Below are 21,893 nucleotides of genomic sequence, written 5' to 3'. Positions count from 1 at the left end.
AAGTGGCAGAAAATAGAGGTTGTGGTGGAAGCTGCAGAGAGGTATTTGGGTGTGTGAGATTTGACGTCAGAAGAGTTACAGGACGTGTTAATTGGAATAAATACATTTAATTAGTGGAGTAGGGTGGTGTTAATTTTATTTTATGTCATTTAGAAATTAGTGAGCGTAGTGTTAGATGGTAGGGTATTTATTTACTACATTTTTATTTTTCAAGCAAAGTATAAGGGAGTTGTACTCCAGTCGAGTAGGTGGCGATAATGCAACTAATTGGATGCCAACCGCTGTTAAAACCCATAGAAGAAGTACAGACGCCTATATACAGGACGGGACGGAGAGCGCGGCCAGCGGTAGGAGCGCATCGGGTCCTGTTTATATTTTATACCCCGTTTATCAGAACGGAAAATAGAACTATAGAGCCCGATTGGGCCTACAGATTTGTTTTAAACCAGCATTTTGATTGGAGTTCCGTTTGGCTCATGCGATTGAAGGGGCTCGAGGGCTCGTACCTTTCCCCCCTCCAAGGTTCCAGAGAGGCGCGTGGAAAAGCCCTGTGCACAGATAGAAGGGGGGTCCTAGCGTATGTACGTAGCCTAAATGCATACATCCCCGGGTCTTCGACTGTGTGGTTTTAAAAACGGAAACGGTTTTGTTTATTTTGTCGCCAAACGTCAATGAGATCGCGTTGCTGGTGAGCCAGTGCTTTGATGAATAATTTACGGTCTTGTGGTCCGAAAGAGAGCGAACCACAGCCACAGCCGTTTGTAAACCTCTGACGACGTCGGAGAGGGCCCGGATGGTGGACTAGAGAGAGCCGACAAACCGGGTCTTGAAACGGGACGAAGTATTTTGACGTTTGTCGGTAAATTCATTAGGGGCGGTGAGAAGGGGTGATGGTGTGTCGTTGGAGGAGAGAAGGAGCTTTGGGCACCTTGCGGAGGATCCTATACAAACTCTGTTTTCGGTTTATTCTCAAACCCCGCCACATCTAAACCACAACAAAAAAATGAAAACTAATATCAATCAACTCTAAATTACTATTTTCGACATGCGCTCATTAAAATAGTCCATCCAAGAAATAATAGAGTAGGTGTATGTAAAGTTTATTCATTGTAATGAATAGTGAGTAGTCGCCAGTTGTTCTAAAGATTCATCCAAGTGTAGTGATTTGAATCATTGTGAACTGAAATGAATATTGCACATTTGATTTTCTATAGGAGAATATTTAAAAATCATGCAATACAGAATTTTAAAAGGGCGTTTCTCTCGGCCTGTATCTGCATATCTGGCGTCCGTTGAGGGTTATGTTTTGGAGAGAACACATACAGGCTTATCCTATGTGGACCATTTTGACAAATGTTTACTTAAAAAAACAACTTATCTACCTCAAACCTCTGCCTGTTTTCCACAGAACACGACTGGAGAAACAAACAAATGTTTACTAAATGAATACCTCTAATACCACTAATACCTCATAAGTTCTTAGAAAGCGTAGCCTTGTTTAAAGCACCTCCGATGGCTTCATTCTCAGAGTCCGACCTGCAGACCTGTCCTCTCTGCAAGGAGCTCTGTGGCTCCTCCTCCGCTCCCATCTCTTGCAACTCCTCCACTTCCTCCTCCTCCTCTCACTCGTCGTCCTCCTCCTCCCGGCGCCTCCATGTCCTCCCCTGCCTGCACGCCTTCTGCAGGCAGTGTCTGGAGGGCAAGCGCAGTCATGGGGACCCTCTCAAACTCAGCTGCCCCACCTGCAACCAGAAGGTCTCCATCTCCGAGGCCGGAGTGGACTCTCTCCCTTCCTCCAACTTCCTCTTGAGTAACCTTCTGGACGTGGAGCAGCTCCAACTCGGCCAAAATAAGAACGGTCACCGGGGGGACAGCGGGTGCTCCATACCCAGATTCCACCGCGCCCATAGCGGGCTCCGCCCGAACCGTCTGGGAGGGCCCCAGTGCAGCTCCTGTGACGAGGGGAACCCGGCCAGCTTCCACTGTCAGGACTGCCAGGAGTACCTTTGTGATAACTGCGTCCGAGCCCATCAGAGGGTCCGCTTGACCAAAGACCACTTCATCGAGAGGCTGGCAGAGAGCCAGCATGCAAGCCGAGGCAAGGCCAGCCCCATCGCAGGTGGAGGAAGGGGGGTAGGGTTGTCCCTGACCCAGCCCTTCCAGTCCAACTCCTCCCTGCTGCCTTTGTTCCAGGATAGGATGAGCTTCTGTCAGCACCATGACAACAAGGTAGGGACATGGGAATGATACACACACACACACACACAGCTATGTCGAAAACAAACACCAACATAAACTGTGTATAACCCCCCCCCCCCCCCATATCACAGCAACTTAAAAAAAACGGTCACTCATAGGTGTTGTTTACAAGATGGCTGCTGTTGGAAGTATTAACCTGTCACTCATAGGTGTTGTTTACAGGATGGCTGCTGTTGGAAGTATTAACCTGTCACTCATAGGTGTTGTTTACAAGATGGCTGCTGTTGGAAGTATTAACCTGTCACTCATAGGTGTTGTTTACAAGATGGCTGCTGTTGGAAGTATTAACCTGTCACTCATAGGTGTTGTTTACAAGATGGCTGCTGTTGGAAGTATTAACCTGTCACTCATAGGTGTTGTTTACAAGATGGCTGCTGTTGGAAGTATTAACCTGTCACTCATAGGTGTTGTTTACAAGATGGCTGCTGTTGGAAGTATTAACCTGTCAGTCATAGGTGTTGTTTACAAGATGGCTGCTGTTGGAAGTATTAACCTGTCAGTCATAGGTGTTGTTTACAAGATGGCTGCTGTTGGAAGTATTAACCTGTCAGTCATAGGTGTTGTTTACAAGATGGCTGCTGTTGGAAGTATTAACCTGTCACTCATAGGTGTTGTTTACAAGATGGCTGCTGTTGGAAGTATTAACCTGTCAGTCATAGGTGTTGTTTACAAGATGGCTGCTGTTGGAAGTATTAACCTGTCACTCATAGGTGTTGTTTACAAGATGGCTGCTGTTGGAAGTATTAACCTGTCACTCATAGGTGTTGTTTACAAGATGGCTGCTGTTGGAAGTATTAACCTGTCACTCATAGGTGTTGTTTACAAGATGGCTGCTGTTGGAAGTATTAACCTGTCACTCATAGGTGTTGTTTACAAGATGGCTGCTGTTGGAAGTATTAACCTGTCACTCATAGGTGTTGTTTACAAGATGGCTGCTGTTGGAAGTATTAACCTGTCACTCATAGGTGTTGTTTACAAGATGGCTGCTGTTGGAAGTATTAACCTGTCAGTCATAGGTGTTGTTTACAAGATGGCTGCTGTTGGAAGTATTAACCTGTCACTCATAGGTGTTGTTTACAAGATGGCTGCTGTTGGAAGTATTAACCTGTCACTCATAGGTGTTGTTTACAAGATGGCTGCTGTTGGAAGTATTAACCTGTCACTCATAGGTGTTGTTTACAAGATGGCTGCTGTTGGAAGTATTAACCTGTCACTCATAGGTGTTGTTTACAAGATGGCTGCTGTTGGAAGTATTAACCTGTCACTCATAGGTGTTGTTTACAAGATGGCTGCTGTTGGAAGTATTAACCTGTCAGTCATAGGTGTTGTTTACAAGATGGCTGCTGTTGGAAGTATTAACCTGTCACTCATAGGTGTTGTTTACAAGATGGCTGCTGTTGGAAGTATTAACCTGTCAGTCATAGGTGTTGTTTACAAGATGGCTGCTGTTGGAAGTATTAACCTGTCACTCATAGGTGTTGTTTACAAGATGGCTGCTGTTGGAAGTATTAACCTGTCAGTCATAGGTGTTGTTTACAAGATGGCTGCTGTTGGAAGTATTAACCTGTCACTCATAGGTGTTGTTTACAAGATGGCTGCTGTTGGAAGTATTAACCTGTCACTCATAGGTGTTGTTTACAAGATGGCTGCTGTTGGAAGTATTAACCTGTCAGTCATAGGTGTTGTTTACAAGATGGCTGCTGTTGGAAGTATTAACCTGTCACTCATAGGTGTTGTTTACAAGATGGCTGCTGTTGGAAGTATTAACCTGTCACTCATAGGTGTTGTTTACAAGATGGCTGCTGTTGGAAGTATTAACCTGTCACTCATAGGTGTTGTTTACAAGATGGCTGCTGTTGGAAGTATTAACCTGTCACTCATAGGTGTTGTTTACAAGATGGCTGCTGTTGGAAGTATTAACCTGTCAGTCATAGGTGTTGTTTACAAGATGGCTGCTGTTGGAAGTATTAACCTGTCACTCATAGGTGTTGTTTACAAGATGGCTGCTGTTGGAAGTATTAACCTGTCACTCATAGGTGTTGTTTACAAGATGGCTGCTGTTGGAAGTATTAACCTGTCACTCATAGGTGTTGTTTACAAGATGGCTGCTGTTGGAAGTATTAACCTGTCACTCATAGGTGTTGTTTACAAGATGGCTGCTGTTGGAAGTATTAACCTGTCACTCATAGGTGTTGTTTACAAGATGGCTGCTGTTGGAAGTATTAACACACACACATCCAGTAAGAGTTAACTTTTCCAGTAAGGGCTCTTTTTTTAGATTATAGATATATAGAAACTCAGCAAAAAAAGAAACGTCCTCTCACTGTCAACTGCGTTTATTTTCAGCAAACTTAACATGTGTAAATATTTGTATGAACATAAGATTCAACAACTGAGACATAAACTGAACAAGTTCCACAGACTAACAGTGACTAACATGTTACGACAGAAATTGAATAATGTGTCCCTGAACAAAGGGGGTGGGTCAAAGTAAAAAGTAAGTCAGTATCTGGTGTGGCCACCAGCTGCATTAAGTACTGCAGTGCATCTCCTCATGGACTGCACCAGATTTGCCAGTTTTTGCTGTGAGATGTTACCCCACTCTTCCACCAAGGCACTTGCAAGTTCCCGGACATTTCTGGGGGGAATGGCTCTAGCCCTCACCCTCTGATCCAACAGGTCCCAGACGTGCTCAATAGGATTGAGATCCGGGCTCTTCGCTGGCCATGGCAGAACACCATGACCATGACGGACCAGACCATGACGGACCCTCCACCTCGATCCCGATCCAGAGTACAGGCTTCGGTGTAACTCTCATTCCTTTGACGATAAACGCAAATCTGACCATCACCCCTGGTGAGACAACCGTAACTCGTCAGTGAAGAGCACTTTCTGCCAGTCCTGTATGGTCCAGCGACGGTGGGTTTGTGCCCATAGGCGACGTTGTTGCCGGTGATGTCTAGGCAGGACCTGCCTTACAACAGGCCTACACGCCCTCAGTCCAGCCTCTCTCAGCCTATTGTGGACAGACTGATCACTGATGGAGGGATTGTGCGTTCCTGGTGTAACTCGGGCAGTTGTTGTTGCCATCCTGTACCTGTCCTGCAGGTGTGATGTTCGGCTGTACCGATCCTGTGCAGGTGTTGTTACACGGCTCTGCCACTGCGAGGATGATCAGCTGTCCATCCTGTCTCCCTGTAGCGCTGTCTTAAGCGCCTCACAGTACGAACATTGCAATTTATTGCCCTGGCCACATCTGCAGTCCTCATGCCTCCTTGTAGCATGCCTAAGGCACGTTCACGCAGATGAGCAGGGACCCCGGGCATCTTTCATATCTCAATCTTTGCAAGAGGGAGGAAATCTGATTTCATTGGTCCTCAACTCACGGCTCAGACACTTCAGGATAGATGGAGTTGGTCCTGAGTTAGCCTACCCTGGAGCAGGTTCCTTTTCAAGGATTTGTTGTCATACCTGGCTAAACGGTGAGCTCCTTTTGTGGTACCGGTTATCCTGAGTTGAACTCGGCAAGGTAACTATGGTCAACTCTAACTCCTCAAACCTGGCGCGCAGCATAGGGCTCTGGCGCGCAGCATAGGGCTCTGGCGCGCAGCATAGGGCTCTGGCGCGCAGCATAGGGCTCTGGCGCGCAGCATAGGGCTCCTGCCTCACCCCTCTCACCCTGCAGGGGTTGGGGGGGGGGCGGTGTCGAGGCAGGGGTTGGGTTGGGTGGGGGGGTGTCAAGGTTGGGGGGGCGGAGTCGAGGCAGAGGTTGCATGAGGGGGCGGAGTCAAGGCAGAGGTTGGGGGGGCGGAGTTGAGGCAGAGGTTGCATTGGGGGTGCAGTGTAGTGTAGAGTGTTGGTTGGTATTCAAGCAGGGTTGGTGGGTCTGTAAAACGAGGAATGCAAGTTGTTTGGAAATGGTAGTGTGTGTTAGAGACACACACACACACGTGTAGCCTACTCCCCTCTTGGAAGTATTGGGTTGGGGGTGGGGATGTTGGGGGGTGGGACATTGTATCCAATTTTACACCCGTTTCCACAACACACAAGTCGCTCTCATTGTTGCCCTTTGTCACACACATCCTCCAACCTTTGTCCATGTAAAAGGAGAGAGCCAAGAGACCCATTCCCTTGTCTACTGGTTGAACAAAATCTTCTGCTCGTGGTTGTTAGGCTAAAACCAGTCGTGAAAACACACACACAGGGAAATTGAGAGGGGGAAGGGGTTTGCCTCTTAATCAACAATAACTGGTGTGCTCACTCGAGCACAGTGGAAGTGTCGACCCATTGGTCACCCGTCTTGGAATACCTGATGGTTAAATGCCGACGCCTTCTACCTCCCGAGGGTATTCCACCTCGGGACAAGAAATATAACAAGCTGGCACTTAACGAACTGTATGAGGCTGTAAACAAGCAGGAAAAAAATCCTACACCGCTGTTATTCTACCCACAAGCAAGCATTACAAGGCCCTGTCTCGTCCCCCTTTCGGCAAATCAGATCATGACTCCGTACTTTAGCTTCCTGTTTACAAGCAGAAGCTCAAACGGGAAGTACCCGTGACTCGCTCCATTTGAGAAATGGTCACCAGAATCAGAGATTATGCTACAGGACTGCTTTTGCTAGCACTGATTGGAATATGTTTTGCGACTCCGCCGATAACATCGACCAGCTAACCACCTCCGTCACCGGCTTCATTAGGAAATGCATCGTGACGTTGTCCCCACGGTGACGGTTCACTGCTTCCCCGATTAAAAAAAATAAATAAAAAATAAATAGAATAAATAAAATAAAATACAAATAAAATAAAATCCCTGGATCAACACTGAGGTTGGAGCTAAACTAAAGGACAGGGTTACCACACAGGGCGATCAGACAACCCTGATGCTACGGCTGAGGACAGGAACAAGTACAAGAAGGCCCATTATGACCTCCGCAGAGTCATCAAATGAGCAAAAGGACAATATAGGAATGAGGTGGGAATCCTATTACACAGGCTCCAACGCCCGCCCAGCCGTAATCTGCCCAACGATGCCTCTACCACACAAACACAATGCATTTTATGCACGGTTCGACAATAACAACATCGTTCCGGGTGTGAGGGCCGGCAGTGGCCGAACTCCTTGCCATCCAGGACCTCTGTCAGGTGGTGTGATACGAAGGACCAGAAAACTGTAAGACTCCAACCACCCAACCCATAGACTGTTCTCTCTGCTTCCACGCGGTACCGGTGCGTCAAGTCTGACACCAGCAAGTTCCGGAATAGCTTTTATCCCCAAGCCATAGCTATTTAGCTAACCAAATAGAAAACAAAATGGCTACAAGGATATGCACACTCACAGGACCCTACACACACACACACACGACCACACACACTGACCACACACCCACTCACATACAATCCTCACATAAGCAGCTGCTATTCTGTTTATCATATATCCTGATGCTTAGTCACCTTACCCCTATACATATCTACCTCTATCCCTCCTGTATCCCTGCACATTGTAAATATGGTACTGGAACTGAGCCTGTATATAGCTTGCTTACTTTCTCATGTTCTCCTTATTTTTTATTTCTCATGTGTTTTCGTTCTACCTTGTTATTTCTAGTATTACATTGTTATTGATTACTGCATTGTTTGGTTTAGAGCTGCAAGAAAGGTATTTCAGTGTACTTGTGTTGGTAGTACCCAGCAGAATTGTAGTGTAGCAGCTGTATCTGGCCTCCCACAGAGTCTCTTCCTGTGTTGCGCTGAAATGATTCCCCAAAGGAACGACTGGCTTTAGGTTCATACAGCCGTAACATGGACCTTTTCTCATTTGAGGGAAAAAATCTGTCCTCCATTCTTGCACCGCCGTCCCCTCTCCTCCGTGAGCAGGAAACTGATGAGTTGTTGAGATGTCAGTTCGTTAGTAGGCGACCTTGGACGTTTTACCAAGGATAGGTTGAATACATAGTCTTTTTTATATATATATATATATATATATATATATATATATATATATATATATAAGACTAAGTCCTTCATGGAAGAGTTTTGAAATCTGTCACACCCCCTTTGAATCAGCTTTTGTGTTGTCTGCGGAGAAAAGCATTCACACGTTTAAGGTACGATACGCTACTTAACGTTTTATCTAGAAAATGTCTTGCGCAACTAACAATTCATTATTTATTTTTTTATAGCTTTACATATTTATTTTGGGATCTACCCCTGTAAACGTCACTTGCCTGATGAGTCTCAGTTCATACGAGCACATTTTCATTCAAGTTCCCTCTCCTTGATTACCTTCTGACCTTTGTCAAAAGGAGGCGAGAGAGGATGCAGGAGTTGAGCCAATCCAATTGAGAAAAGGCCCTGATCAGAGAGACATCGCAAAGGAGAGCCTTATCTGACACACACAGACAGTCAGTTTGTGAGGCCTTAGGAGGAAACTTGACCCAGGGCTGAGACCGATACAACAGCAAAGGAATTCTCGTAACTGAATTTGGGCCTCCTCAAGTTTCTCCCTGTACACACACACACACACACACACACACACACACACACACACACACACACACACACACCACACACACACACACACACACACGTCTGGGATTCCCTAGCTCTCTGCAGCTCTGTGTTTCTCATCAGAAGTATGTTGAAGACAGTAGTTATGAAGGTGATGGAGTAGCTATTGACTGTCCATACACCTCATGGAATATACCTTTTTCTGGTCTGGGATTTTCACACAGAGACACACACACACAGAGACACACACACACAGAGACACACACACACAGAGACACACACACACAGAGACACACACACACACAGAGACACACACACACACAGAGACACACACACACACAGAGACACACACACACACAGAGACACACACACACACAGAGACACACACACACAGAGACACACACACACAGAGACACACACACACAGAGACACACACACACAGAGACACACACACACAGAGACACACACACACAGAGACACACACACACAGAGACACACACACAGAGACACACACACAGAGACACACACACAGAGACACACACTGTATTAACCTTCGGTGCTGTGTGTCTGTGTGTAGGACAGGCATTGAACTTTTGAGTTTGTTTTTCTTCCTGCATCTCCCATCTGTGGGCACTTATCCTACGAAGATTTGTGTGTGTTTGTGTTTCTGAGCGGCCAGCAGAGTTTGATTATGTGAAGTCTTGACTTCTAGGCTATTAATTCACAACATGTGCCTCACAATTTGGAGAACTGCCCCAATGTTTCCTCAGTGTCTCCCTCATGGTGTGTCAGGGCAGCTTTGATGTTGATCTGTCTGCTGTATTGACTTAATGGATAGAGAGACACATTTATGGAGTCTGACCGATTTTATAACAGTTCACCAATTGTATTATCGGTAATGGACAAACTCAACCGGTTGATATTCAATAAATATAATGGAAAAAAGAGAATCTCATGCTGATCAGAACACTTGCTGCCATTTTCATGTCATTATTGTCACAATGTATGAAATCAACATTTGAAGCATAATTATTGGACAATTGCTGTTTTGGATGGACATCTAGGAGGATTCAGGAATAATGACACTTTCATTATACATTAGTTTTGTCCCCCAAGAAATGGGTATCGGGACCCCCCCCCCCCAAAAAACCATATTGTTCGGGCTCTAGACATTGGTTATGTTTCCCGCTGTCGCTTCTGACCGCCCGCTGTCGCTTCTGACCGCCCGCTGTCGCTTCTGACCGCCCGCTGTCGCTTCTGACCGCCCGCTGTCGCTTCTGACCGCCCGCTGTCGCTTCTGACCGCCCGCTGTCGCCTCTGACCGCCCGCTGTCGCCTCTGACCGCCCGCTGTCGCCTCTGACCGCCCCCGCTGTCGCTTCTGACCGCCCGCTGTCGCTTCTGACCGCCCGCTGTCGCTTCTGACCGCCCCCGCTGTCGCTTCTGACCGCCCCCGCTGTCGCTTCTGACCGCCCCCGCTGTCGCTTCTGACCGCCCCCGCTGTCGCTTCTGACCGCCCCCGCTGTCGCTTCTGACCGCCCGCTGTCGCTTCTGACCGCCCGCTGTCGCTTCTGACCGCCCCCGCTGTCGCCTCTGACCGCCCCCGCTGTCGCCTCTGACCGCCCCCGCTGTCGCCTCTGACCGCCCCCGCTGTCGCCTCTGACCGCCCCCGCTGTCGCCTCTGACCGCCCCCGCTGTCGCCTCTGACCGCCCCGCTGTCGCCTCTGACCGCCCCCGCTGTCGCCTCTGACCGCCCCCGCTGTCGCCTCTGACCGCCCCCGCTGTCGCCTCTGACCGCCCCCGCTGTCGCCTCTGACCGCCCCCGCTGTCGCCTCTGACCGCCCCCGCTGTCGCCTCTGACCGCCCCCGCTGTCGCCTCTGACCGCCCGCTGTCGCCTCTGACCGCCCGCTGTCGCCTCTGACCGGCCCCCGCTGTCGCCTCTGACCGCCCCCGCTGTCGCCTCTGACCGCCCCCGCTGTCGCCTCTGACCGCCCCCGCTGTCGCCTCTGACCGCCCCCGCTGTCGCCTCTGACCGCCCCCGCTGTCGCCTCTGACCGCCCCCGCTGTCGCCTCTGACCGCCCCCGCTGTCGCCTCTGACCGCCCCCGCTGTCGCCTCTGACCGCCCCCGCTGTCGCCTCTGACCGCCCCCCCGCTGTCGCCTCTGACCCGCCGCCCGCTGTCGCCTCTGACCGCCCCCGCTGTCGCCTCTGACCGCCCGCTGTCGCCTCTGACCGCCCCCGCTGTCGCCTCTGACCGCCCCCGCTGTCGCCTCTGACCGCCCCCGCTGTCGCCTCTGACCGCCCCCGCTGTCGCCTCTGACCGCCCCCGCTGTCGCCTCTGACCGCCCCCGCGCTGTCGCCTCTGACCCCCCCCCCCCCGCTGTCGCCTCTGACCCCCCCCCCCCCCGCTGTCGCCTCTGACCGCCCCCGCTGTCGCCTCTGACCGCCCCCGCTGTCGCCTCTGACCCCCCCGCGCGTCGCCTCTGACCGCCCCGCTCTCATCTCTGACCCCCCCTGCTGTCGCCTCTGACCCCCCCCGCTGTCGCCTCTGACCGCGCCCGCTGTCGCCTCTGACCGCCCGCTGTCGCCTCTGACCGCAAGCAGTCACCTTTCTGCCAAAGAAAGCTCCTTTCTCCTTAGTCTTCTCTCCTTTTTTGTTTTCCTTTAATCTCATCAGGATTACAAATATTTGTGAGTAGTTCTGTTGATGTCGCACTCTGTCATTAATATTCTGTTTAATTATAACAATTTTCCGTGTGTGTGTGTGTGTGTGTGTGTGTGTGTGTGAGTGTGTACACTCTATGATACTCTTCACACACCCAAGGCATGCACTCATGTGAAAGTGTCAGCGTCCCTGTGTGAGCAGGACACTTCCCTGTGTGAGCAGGACACTTCCATGTACGGGTCACTCTCTTTAGGTTGACATACTGGTGTGTGTCAGGTCTCATGGCATCCCTGTGATGGAGGATAGTTGCCTGACCCTCAAATTTAGACACACACACACACACACACACACACACACACACACACACACACACACACACACACACACACACAGCATGCATGTCAGATGAGCAAAACAAAATACCTACCAGCTGCTTCACTACTCCCTTTTTCACACACCCCTCTTTCCTTCCCTCCTTTCTTCTCTTATCTCCATTGATCTTTTTCTCCTCCCCTCCCTCTTTCTCACTCTCTTTTTATCTTTCCCTCTTTCTTTCTCCCCATTTCTCATGTCTTTGTCTTGTTCTCATGTCTTTGTCTTGTTCTCATGTCTTTGTCTTGTTCTCATGTCTTTGTCTTGTTCTCGTGTCTTTGTCTTGTTCTCATGTCTTTGTCTTGTTCTCATGTCTTTGTCTTGTTTTCCTGTCTTGTTCTCCTGTCTTGTTCTCCTGTCTTGTTTTCCTGTCTTGTTTTCCTGTCTTGTTCTCCTTCAATCTCAATATTTTTTTCTTCTCTTTCCTCGTCCTCATATTTCTCTTATTTTCCTCGTCCTCTTGTCCCCCTCTTGTTTTTCACTCCACCCCTCCATCACCTGCTGCCTGGCTGAAGAGGCCAAGCTCACTGTTGTTGTAACCAGCCAATCATATTGCTCACTGCCAGCCGCCGCCCCCGTCTGTCGTATCTGGACCAGTTTACATCAGCGTTTGTGTGTGGCAGCAAGCCAACGGGAGTTCCCTAATGGGATTGAGAGCAGGAGTGTTGGAGAGGGAAAGGGAGGAATTGTAACAGGGCTGAATTGTCAGGATTGGAATGGGGGCAGGCTCTCTTTCTCTTCTTCTCCCCCTCTCCCATATATTCTTCTCTCTAATCAGGAAAGCCCAGATAAGACCTTGGTAAGGGCCGAGCAGGAAGCTATGCATCTGTGCGTGACAGTCCCATCAGGGTGTGGGTCATAGAGCGTGCATCAGTGATCCCTTCTCCTCTGGCACCTGCTTCTAAAGCTGTTAGAATGGTACTAGCCCCGTTCCACTAGAGCCACATAGGCAGACTCCCTCTCTATACCCTCATCTTTCCCTCCTTCTCCTCTCTTCCCTCTCTATACCCTCATCTTTCCCTCCTTCTCCTCTCTTCCCTCTCTATACCCTCATCTTTCTCTCCTCCTCTCTTCCCTCTCTATACCCTCATCTTTCCCTCCTCCTCTCTTCCCTCTCTATACCCTCATCTTTCCCCCCTCCTCTCCTCCCTCTCTATACCCTCATCTTTCCCTCCTCCTCTCCTCCCTCTCTATACCCTCATCTTTCCCTTCTCCTCTCTTCCCTCTCTATACCCTCATCTTTCCCTCCTCCTCTCCTCCCTCTCTATACCCTCATCTTTCCCTCCTCCTCTCTTCCCTCTCTATACCCTCATCTTTCCCTCCTTCTCCTCTCCTCCCTCTCTATACCCTCATCTTTCCCTCCTTCTCCTCTCCTCCCTCTCTATACCCTCATCTTTCCCTCCTTCTCCTCTCCTCCCTCTCTATACCCTCATCTTTCCCTCCTTCGCCTCTCCTCCCTCTCTATACCCTCATCTTTCCCTCCTCCTCTCTTCCCTCTCTATACCCTCATCTTTCCCTCCTCCTCTCCTCTCCTCCCTCTCTATACCCTCATCTTTCCCTTCTTCTCCTCTCCTCCCTCTCTATACCCCCATCTTTCCCTCCTCCTCTCTTCCCTCTCTATACCCTCATCTTTCCCCCCTCCTCTCTTCCCTCTCTATACCCTCATCTTTCCCTCCTCCTCTCTTCCCTCTCTATACCCTCATCTTTCCCTCCTCCTCTCTTCCCTCTCTATACCCTCATCTTTCCCCCCTCCTCTCTTCCCTCTCTATACCCTCATCTTTCCCTCCTCCTCTCTTCCCTCTCTATACCCTCATCTTTCCCTCCTTCTCCTCTCTTCCCTCTCTATACCCTCATCTTTCCCTCCTTCTCCTCTCTTCCCTCTCTATACCCTCATCTTTCCCTCCTTCTCCTCTCTTCCCTCTCTATACCCTCATCTTTCCCTCCTTCTCCTCTCTTCCCTCTCTATACCCTCATCTTTCCCTCCTTCTCCTCTCTTCCCTCTCTATACCCTCATCTTTCCCTCCTTCTCCTCTCTTCCCTCTCTATACCCTCATCTTTCCCTCCTTCTCCTCTCTTCCCTCTCTATACCCTCATCTTTCCCTCCTTCTCCTCTCCTCCCTCTCTATTCCCTCATCTTTCCCTCCTTCTCCTCCCTCTCTATACCTCATCTTTCCCCTTCTCCTCTTTCTCTATAGCCTTGTCTCTTCTCTTCTATACCCTATCTAGAGGAACAGTACCTTGTTGTTGACCCTGCTGGGCTGAGGCATGTAAACAAGGTGATAGAATTTCCTTACAGCTTGTGTGTGTGTGTGTGTGTGTGTGACAGACCGAGAGGGACAGTTTGAAACGATCTAAACCTGTGAATTCTGTATTCAGAGCAATGTACTCGATTGGTGTATTTCTATGCGGGCCGACACCCATGTCTCACTGGGCAATGGCTCCTGCAGACCTGCTCTGACTTGGGGCCTAGGCCACTGCTACTTTTCAGCTTTCATTTATGTAACAATGGCTCACTGTGGAACATGTGTTAACACCTTCTCACAAAGAACTGTCTTGACAAGTCCTCGGTTTCAGCCCTAGCTATATGGAAACACCGTTCCCCCCAAAAATAACACTAGGGCTACTTTAACATAATCATTGGTGACATAAGTGACCATAAGTAAACTATTCTTAGCCCTTGGGGACAAATGGCACTATTTGGCGCTAGCCTTTGTGTCCACCCGGCTGTTAGTCACTCTTCCATGCAATCTGGCATTAAGGAGTACACCACATCAGTCACTGGCTTCATCAATAAGTTAATCGATGACGTCGTCCCCACAGTGACTGTGCGTACATACCAGAAGCCATGGATTACAGGCAACATTCGCACTGAGCTAAAGGTTAACGCTGCTGCATTCAAAGAGCGGGACTCTAACTATGCCCTCCGACGAACCATCGAACAGGCAAAGCGTCATTACAGGACTAAGATCGAAACGTACTACACCGCTTCCAAAGCTCGTCGGATGTGCCAGGGCTTGCAAACTATTACAGACTACAAAGGGAAGCGCAGTCGAGAGCTGCCCAGTGACACGAGCCTACCAGGCGAGCTAAATAACTTCTATGCTCACTTCAAGGCAAATAACACAGAAACATGCATGAGAGCATCAGCCGTTCCGGACGACTGTGTCATCATGCTCTCTGCAGCCGATGTGAGTAAGACCTTTAAACAGGTCAACATTCACAAGGCCGCTGGGACAGACGGATCACCAGGACGTGTACTACGAGCATGCACTGACCAACTGACAAGTGTCTTCACTGTCAGTAAACTCCCTGTTTACTCATGACTGCACGGCCAGGCACGACTCCCAACACCATCATCATGTTTGCCAATGACACAACAGTACTAGGCCCGATCACCGACAACGATGAGACAGCCTATACACCTGACCGTATGGTTCAACGACGACAACCTCTCCCTCAACGTGATCAAGACAAATGAGATGATTGTGGACTACAGGAAAAGTAGTACCGTGCACGCCCCCATTCACATCGACGGGCTGTAGTGGAGCAGGTTGAGGTGTCCACATCACCAACAAACTAACATGGTCCAAGCACACCAAGACGTCACGACAAAACCTATTCCCCCTTAGGAGACTGAAAAAATGTGGCATGGGTCCTCAAATCTTCAAAAGGTTTTACAACTGCACCATCAAGAGCATCCTGACGGGTTGCGTCACTCCCTGTTATGGCAACTGCTCGGCCTCTGACTGCAAGGCACTACAGAGGGTAGTGCGTACGGCCCAGTACATCAGTGGGGCAAAGCTACCTGCCATCCAGGACCTCTATACCAGGTGGTGTTAGAGGAAGGCCCTAAAAATGGTCAAAGTCTCCAGCCACCCAAGTCATAGACTGTTCTCTCTGCTACCGCATGGTAAGCTCTACCGGAGCGCCAAGTCTAGGTCCAAGAGGCTTCTAAACAGCTTCTACCCCCTAAGCCATAAGACTCCTGAACATCTAATTAAATGGCTACCCAGACTATTTGCATTGCCCCCCCCCCCCCCCCCTTCTACGCTGCTGCTACTCTGTTATTATCTATGCATAGTCACTTTAATAACTCTACCTACATGTACATATTACCTCAATTACCTCGACACCGGTGCCCCCGCACATTGACTCTGTACCGGTACCCCCTGTTTATATCCCCTGTTTATAGCCACGTTATTGTTATTTACTGCTGCTCTTTAATCATTTGTTATTCTTATCTCTTACCTAAAATAAAAAAAAATTTAAAAAAGTATTTTATTAAAACTGCAATGTTGTTTAAGGGCTTGTAAGTAAGAATTTCACTATAATGTCTACAACTGTTGTATTCGGCGCATGTGACAAAATTTGATTTGATCTGTCAGGGTATGGAAATATCTGCGATGTGTGGCTGGTAACATATATAATATTATTATAGAAGACGACTCAATGTGAACAATAATGGTGGCTCCACAAATGTTTATTTTTTTTTCCCAAGGCAGCAGTTCCCCCCCCTGATGCTACAAGGAATGTAAACTCTGGTTCCAAAATACCCTCACAATGCTATTGCTAACCTTAGTAGTAACGTCCGGTGCGCTAATGAAATACAATAACTCACTTCCTCATTTTTATGGATGTGGTTGAGCGTGTGTGACATCCCCTTCCCAGAAGGCCCCCAGGCTCCCCAGTCCACACCCCATTTCACACATCATCCAGGTTTTCCTTTCTCTGGTGTGTGTGTGTGGATGCATTTGCATAGGTTTATGTGTAATGCCATTTCTTTTGGGTGTGTCTGCATGTGGGATCAAGTTGTCATCGTCTCCTGTCATTGGCAGTTGTAGCTTCTGAGTTTGTTTTAACATCACACACCAGTTGTACCACCTAGGATAGGGATCAACAACTAGATTCAGCCCCAAACAGGTATAATTCTGGACAAAAATATAGTCATTTCAGACCTTGCTTACATGTGTATATGATCACATACAGTATCTCTCTATTATGGATGGGATTACTTTTTTGTGAGTTGACTAGCTGGTGTTTTTAGTCCCAAAAAACAACTTGCTCAGAAATCTGCCAGTTTGGGACCCCTGATCTAGGAGTTGCACCATCACGCACCATGTAGGAGCTGCACCATGTAGGAGCTGCACCATGTAGGAGTTGCTATTGCGATGGGTATTTGAAATGTCACTATTCAAAGAAGGGCAATTCCATGGTAACAGAATTATGCTGAGACTTTTTAAAATGTAAGCCCAGCAAACTGATAATTTCATATTTTAATAAACCATTGTACTCAATGCATATTTACACAGTTAAAAAAAAAAAAATAATAATAATAATTTACTGGAAACAACTGTGCAGAAGCATCCAAACAGTTTCCAGTAAATGTGTTTTTGTAAAATTTTCTGTGTAAATTGTTAAAAGTAGTCCTTGTGCATAGAGGTCTATGATTTGTTAAACTTTTGAAATCAATGGTTTTTGTTCGGCGTACGTTTTATTCACATACTGGAACCACACCCGTCCCTAATGGCATCTCTTCTTTCTTTTGAAACGGTAATTTGTCATTTTTATTCGGATCCCCCATTAGCTAGCGTTACAGCGTTAGCTAATCTTCCTGGGGTCCAATACCAATTAACAAGATGTTACAAACAACAACAAATCGACTTTACAAACGTTCAACACAGACAATTAAAATACCTGACAGGAAACACATTTAACATTCAGTTGATTCTTTCTATTTCCTGTCCAGTCATATGGTCTATCGCATTAGATGTTCATTCTATTTCCTGCCCAGTCATATGTTCATTCTATTTCCTGTCCAGTCATATGGTCTATCACATTAGATGTTCTTTCTATTTCCTGTCCAGTCATATGGTCTATCACATTAGATGTTCTTTCTATTTCCTGTCCAGTCATATGGTCTATCACATTAATGTTCTTTCTATTTCCTGTCCAGTCATATGGTCTATCGCATTAGATGTTCTTTCTATTTCCTGTCCAGTCATATGTTCTATCACATTAGATGTTCTTTCTATTTCCTGTCCAGTCATATGGTCTATCGCATTAATGTTCTTTCTATTTCCTGTCCAGTCATATGGTCTATCGCATTAGATGTTCTTTCTATTTCCTGTCCAGTCATATGTTCATTCTATTTCCTGTCCAGTCATATGGTCTATCACATTAGATGTTCTTTCTATTTCCTGTCCAGTCATATGGTCTATCACATTAGATGTTCTTTTGTTTTTTTCTTGATGGATTTACTTTTTGCCTGAGAAACATTCAGCTATGGCTCTATATAAAACTGTAGATTTAAGGCGATTTTTGTCCTTGGGTTGTCTTCACCGACCCTGAATTTGCCTGTCTGGTTTGGTGGTTATGCGTGTTATGTTAAAGCTTTATTGGGACCTGAGAGCTGAACACAGGGAGCTGGTCTTAGCTTTATGGTGGAGGGTGACACAGCCTGCGTGGAGGGGTCATAAACAGTTATAAAGCAGTTATAAATGCTACAGACGTACAGTGGTTGTGATCAGGAGTGGATTGGGGTGGTGGTGGTGGTGGTGGTGGTGGTGTCGTGACTTTTGTCGATTAATAATTTTTCCCTAAAGTCCTCGCCTGGTTTTAGAATGTCCGGTGTGGATTTTACCCCTTTACCTTGGTAGTACACCTGTCGTCTGTTTTTCTCTGAAACACACCTCCTGTTTTTCATGTTTCTGTCTGTTTTGTTTGTTGTGACTCAGGCTTGTGGAATGCCTAGAGAGAGAGAGGGAGAGGGAGTGTGTGTGTGTGTGTTGGAGGCTATATGAAGCTAATCCTCCTGCTGCAGGGGTGGGCAACTCCAGTCCTCGGGGGCCTGATTTGGTCTCACTTTTTTCTCCATCTCTAGCAAACACACCTGATTAATCAAATGTCATTCTAAACTGAAGATCATGATTAGGTGATTATTGGAGTCAGGTGTGTTAGCTGGGGCTGCGGGCAAAAGTGTGACACCAATCAGGCCCTGGAGGACTGGAATTGCCCCCCCTGTTAGAGGATCCTGTGATAGTCTGTCAATAATATTGACTCCATTGCAGGAACCGTGTTATATAATCCACAACAAACCCCAGCCGTGTGTGTGTGGCAGCTGACACATCATAGTGGTGGTGAAGTCTCTATAGTAAGTAGCAGCTGACACGTCATAGTGGTGGTGAAGTCTCTATAGTAAGTAGCAGCTGACACGTCATAGTGGTGGTGAAGTCTCTATAGGAAGTAGCAGCTGACACATCATAGTGGTGGTGAAGTCTATAGGAAGTAGCAGCTGACACATCATAGTGGTGGTGACGTCTCTATAGGAAGTAGCAGCTGACACATCATAGTGGTGGTGAAGTCTCTATAGGAAGTAGCAGCTGACACATCATAGTGGTGGTGAAGTCTCTATAGGAAGTAGCAGCTGACACATCATAGTGGTGGTGAAGTCTCTATAGGAAGTAGCAGCTGACACATCATAGTGGTGGTGAAGTCTCTATAGTAAGTAGCAGCTGACATGTGATAGTGGTGGTGAAGTCTCTATAGTAAGTAGCAGCTGACACATCATAGTGGTGGTGAAGTCTCTATAGTAAGTAGCAGCTGACACATCATAGTGGTGAAGTCTCTATAGGAAGTAGCAGCTGACACATCATAGTGGTGAAGTCTCTATAGGAAGTAGCAGCTGACACATCATAGTGGTGAAGTCTCTATAGGAAGTAGCAGCTGACACATCATAGTGGTGGTGAAGTCTCTATAGTAAGTAGCAGCTGACACATCATAGTGGTGAAGTCTCTATAGGAAGTAGCAGCTGACACGTCATAGTGGTGGTGAAGTCTCTATAGTAAGTAGCAGCTGACACATCATAGTGTTGGTGAAGTCTCTATAGGAAGTAGCAGCTGACATGTGATAGTGGTGGTGACGTCTCTATAGTAAGTAGCAGCTGACACCTCATAGTGGTGGTGAAGTCTATAGGAAGTAGCAGCTGACACATCATAGTGGTGAAGTCTCTATAGGAAGTAGCAGCTGACATGTGATAGTGGTGGTGAAGTCTCTATAGGAAGTAGCAGCTGACACATCATAGTGGTGGTGAAGTCTATAGGAAGTAGCAGCTGACACATCATAGTGGTGGTGAAGTCTCTATAGTAAGTAGCAGCTGACACATAATAGTGGTGGTGAAGTCTCTATAGGAAGTAGCAGCTGACACATCATAGTGGTGGTGAAGTCTCTATAGGAAGTAGCAGCTGACACGTCATAGTGGTGGTGAAGTCTCTATAGTAAGTAGCAGCTGACACATCATAGTGGGGAAGTCTCTATAGGAAGTAGCAATGACACGTCATAGTGGTGGTGAAGTCTCTATAGTAAGTAGCAGCTGACACATCATAGTGGTGGTGAAGTCTCTATAGTAAGTAGCAGCTGACACATCATAGTGGTGGTGAAGTCTCTATAGTAAGTAGCAGCTGACACGTGATAGTGGTGGTGAAGTCTCTATAGTAAGTAGCAGCTGACACATCATAGTGTTGAAGTCTCTATAGGAAGTAGCAGCTGACACGTCATAGTGGTGGTGAAGTCTCTATAGGAAGTAGCAGCTGACACGTCATAGTGGTGGTGAAGTCTATAGGAAGTAGCAGCTGACACATCATAGTGGTGAAGTCTCTATAGGAAGTAGCAGCTGACACATCATAGTGGTGGTGAAGTCTCTATAGGAAGTAGCAGCTGACACATCATAGTGGTGGTGAAGTCTCTATAGGAAGTAGCAGCTGACACATCATAGTGGTGGTGAAGTCTCTATAGGAAGTAGCAGCTGACACATCATAGTGGTGGTGAAGTCTCTATAGGAAGTAGCAGCTGACACATCATAGTGGTGGTGAAGTCTCTATAGGAAGTAGCAGCTGACACATCATAGTGGTGGTGAAGTCTCTATAGGAAGTAGCAGCTGACACATCATAGTGGTGGTGAAGTCTCTATAGTAAGTAGCAGCTGACATGTGATAGTGGTGGTGAAGTCTCTATAGTAAGTAGCAGCTGACACATCATAGTGGTGGTGAAGTCTCTAGTCACGTTATACAGCTGGCCGTATAATTTATCTCCAGTTAAAACATGACACCACTGTTCTCACAAACATTGGTCTTCTCTCTGCAAGTCTTAAACTCTACTAGGCTAAATACTGTAGATAATCTCATTTCAACATCTCAACCGTGCTTGACACAACAATGGTCAAAATCTTTCAGCCAGTTTCTCTCTTCTCGGAAAGGTGAAACATGTTCTTCTCTAATGATCAACTAGAATATGGGAATATGAACGAGCATCTAGAATATGGGAATATGAACGAGCATCTAGAATATGGGAATATGAACGAGCATCTAGAATATGGGAATATGAACGAGCAACTAGAATATGGGAATATGAACGAGCAACTAGAATATGGGAATATGAACGAGCATCTAGAATATGGGAATATGAACGAGCATCTGGAATATGAACGAGCATCTAGAATATGGGAATATGAACGAGCAACTAGAATATGGGAATATGAACGAGCATCTAGAATATGGGAATATGAACGAGCATCTAGAATATGGGAATATGAACGAGCATCTAGAATATGGGAATATGAACGAGCAACTAGAATAGGGGAATATGAACGAGCATCTAGAATATGGGAATATGAACGAGCATCTAGAATATGGGAATATGAACGAGCAACTAGAATATGGGAATATGAACGAGCAACTAGAATATGGGAATATGAACGAGCAACTAGAATATGGGAATATGAACGAGCAACTAGAATATGGGAATATGAACGAGCATCTAGAATATGGGAATATGAACGAGCATCTAGAATATGGGAATATGAACGAGCAACTAGAATATGGGAATATGAACGAGCATCTAGAATATGGGAATATGAACGAGCATCTAGAATATGGGAATATGAACGAGCATCTAGAATATGGGAATATGAACGAGTAACTAGAATATGGGAATATGAACGAGCATCTAGAATATGGGAATATGAACGAGCATCTAGAATATGGGAATATGAACGAGCATCTAGAATATGGGAATATGAACGAGCATCTAGAATATG

The 21,893-nt window shown here is 47.1% G+C and overlaps 1 protein-coding gene across 1 annotated transcript in view; it reads left to right on the top strand.

Moving 5' to 3' along the window:
* The first annotated feature begins 311 nt into the window (after positions 1 to 311).
* The window catches only part of LOC106570646 (E3 ubiquitin-protein ligase TRIM71), a 42,067-nt gene continuing 20,485 nt past the window's right edge, over positions 312 to 21,893 (top strand). The window contains exon 1 of the mRNA XM_014143117.3: positions 312 to 2,229. Coding sequence (XP_013998592.1) covers positions 1,513 to 2,229 — 717 coding nt within the window. The 5' untranslated portion in view covers positions 312 to 1,512. The remainder of the gene's footprint in view (positions 2,230 to 21,893) is intronic.

Source organism: Salmo salar, chromosome 14 (assembly GCF_965601325.2).
Source record: "Salmo salar chromosome 14, fSalSal1, whole genome shotgun sequence".
NCBI lineage: Eukaryota > Metazoa > Chordata > Actinopteri > Salmoniformes > Salmonidae > Salmo > Salmo salar.
The sequence above is the reverse complement of the archived record's forward strand: the minus strand, read 5'-3'. Positions and strand labels throughout refer to the sequence as shown.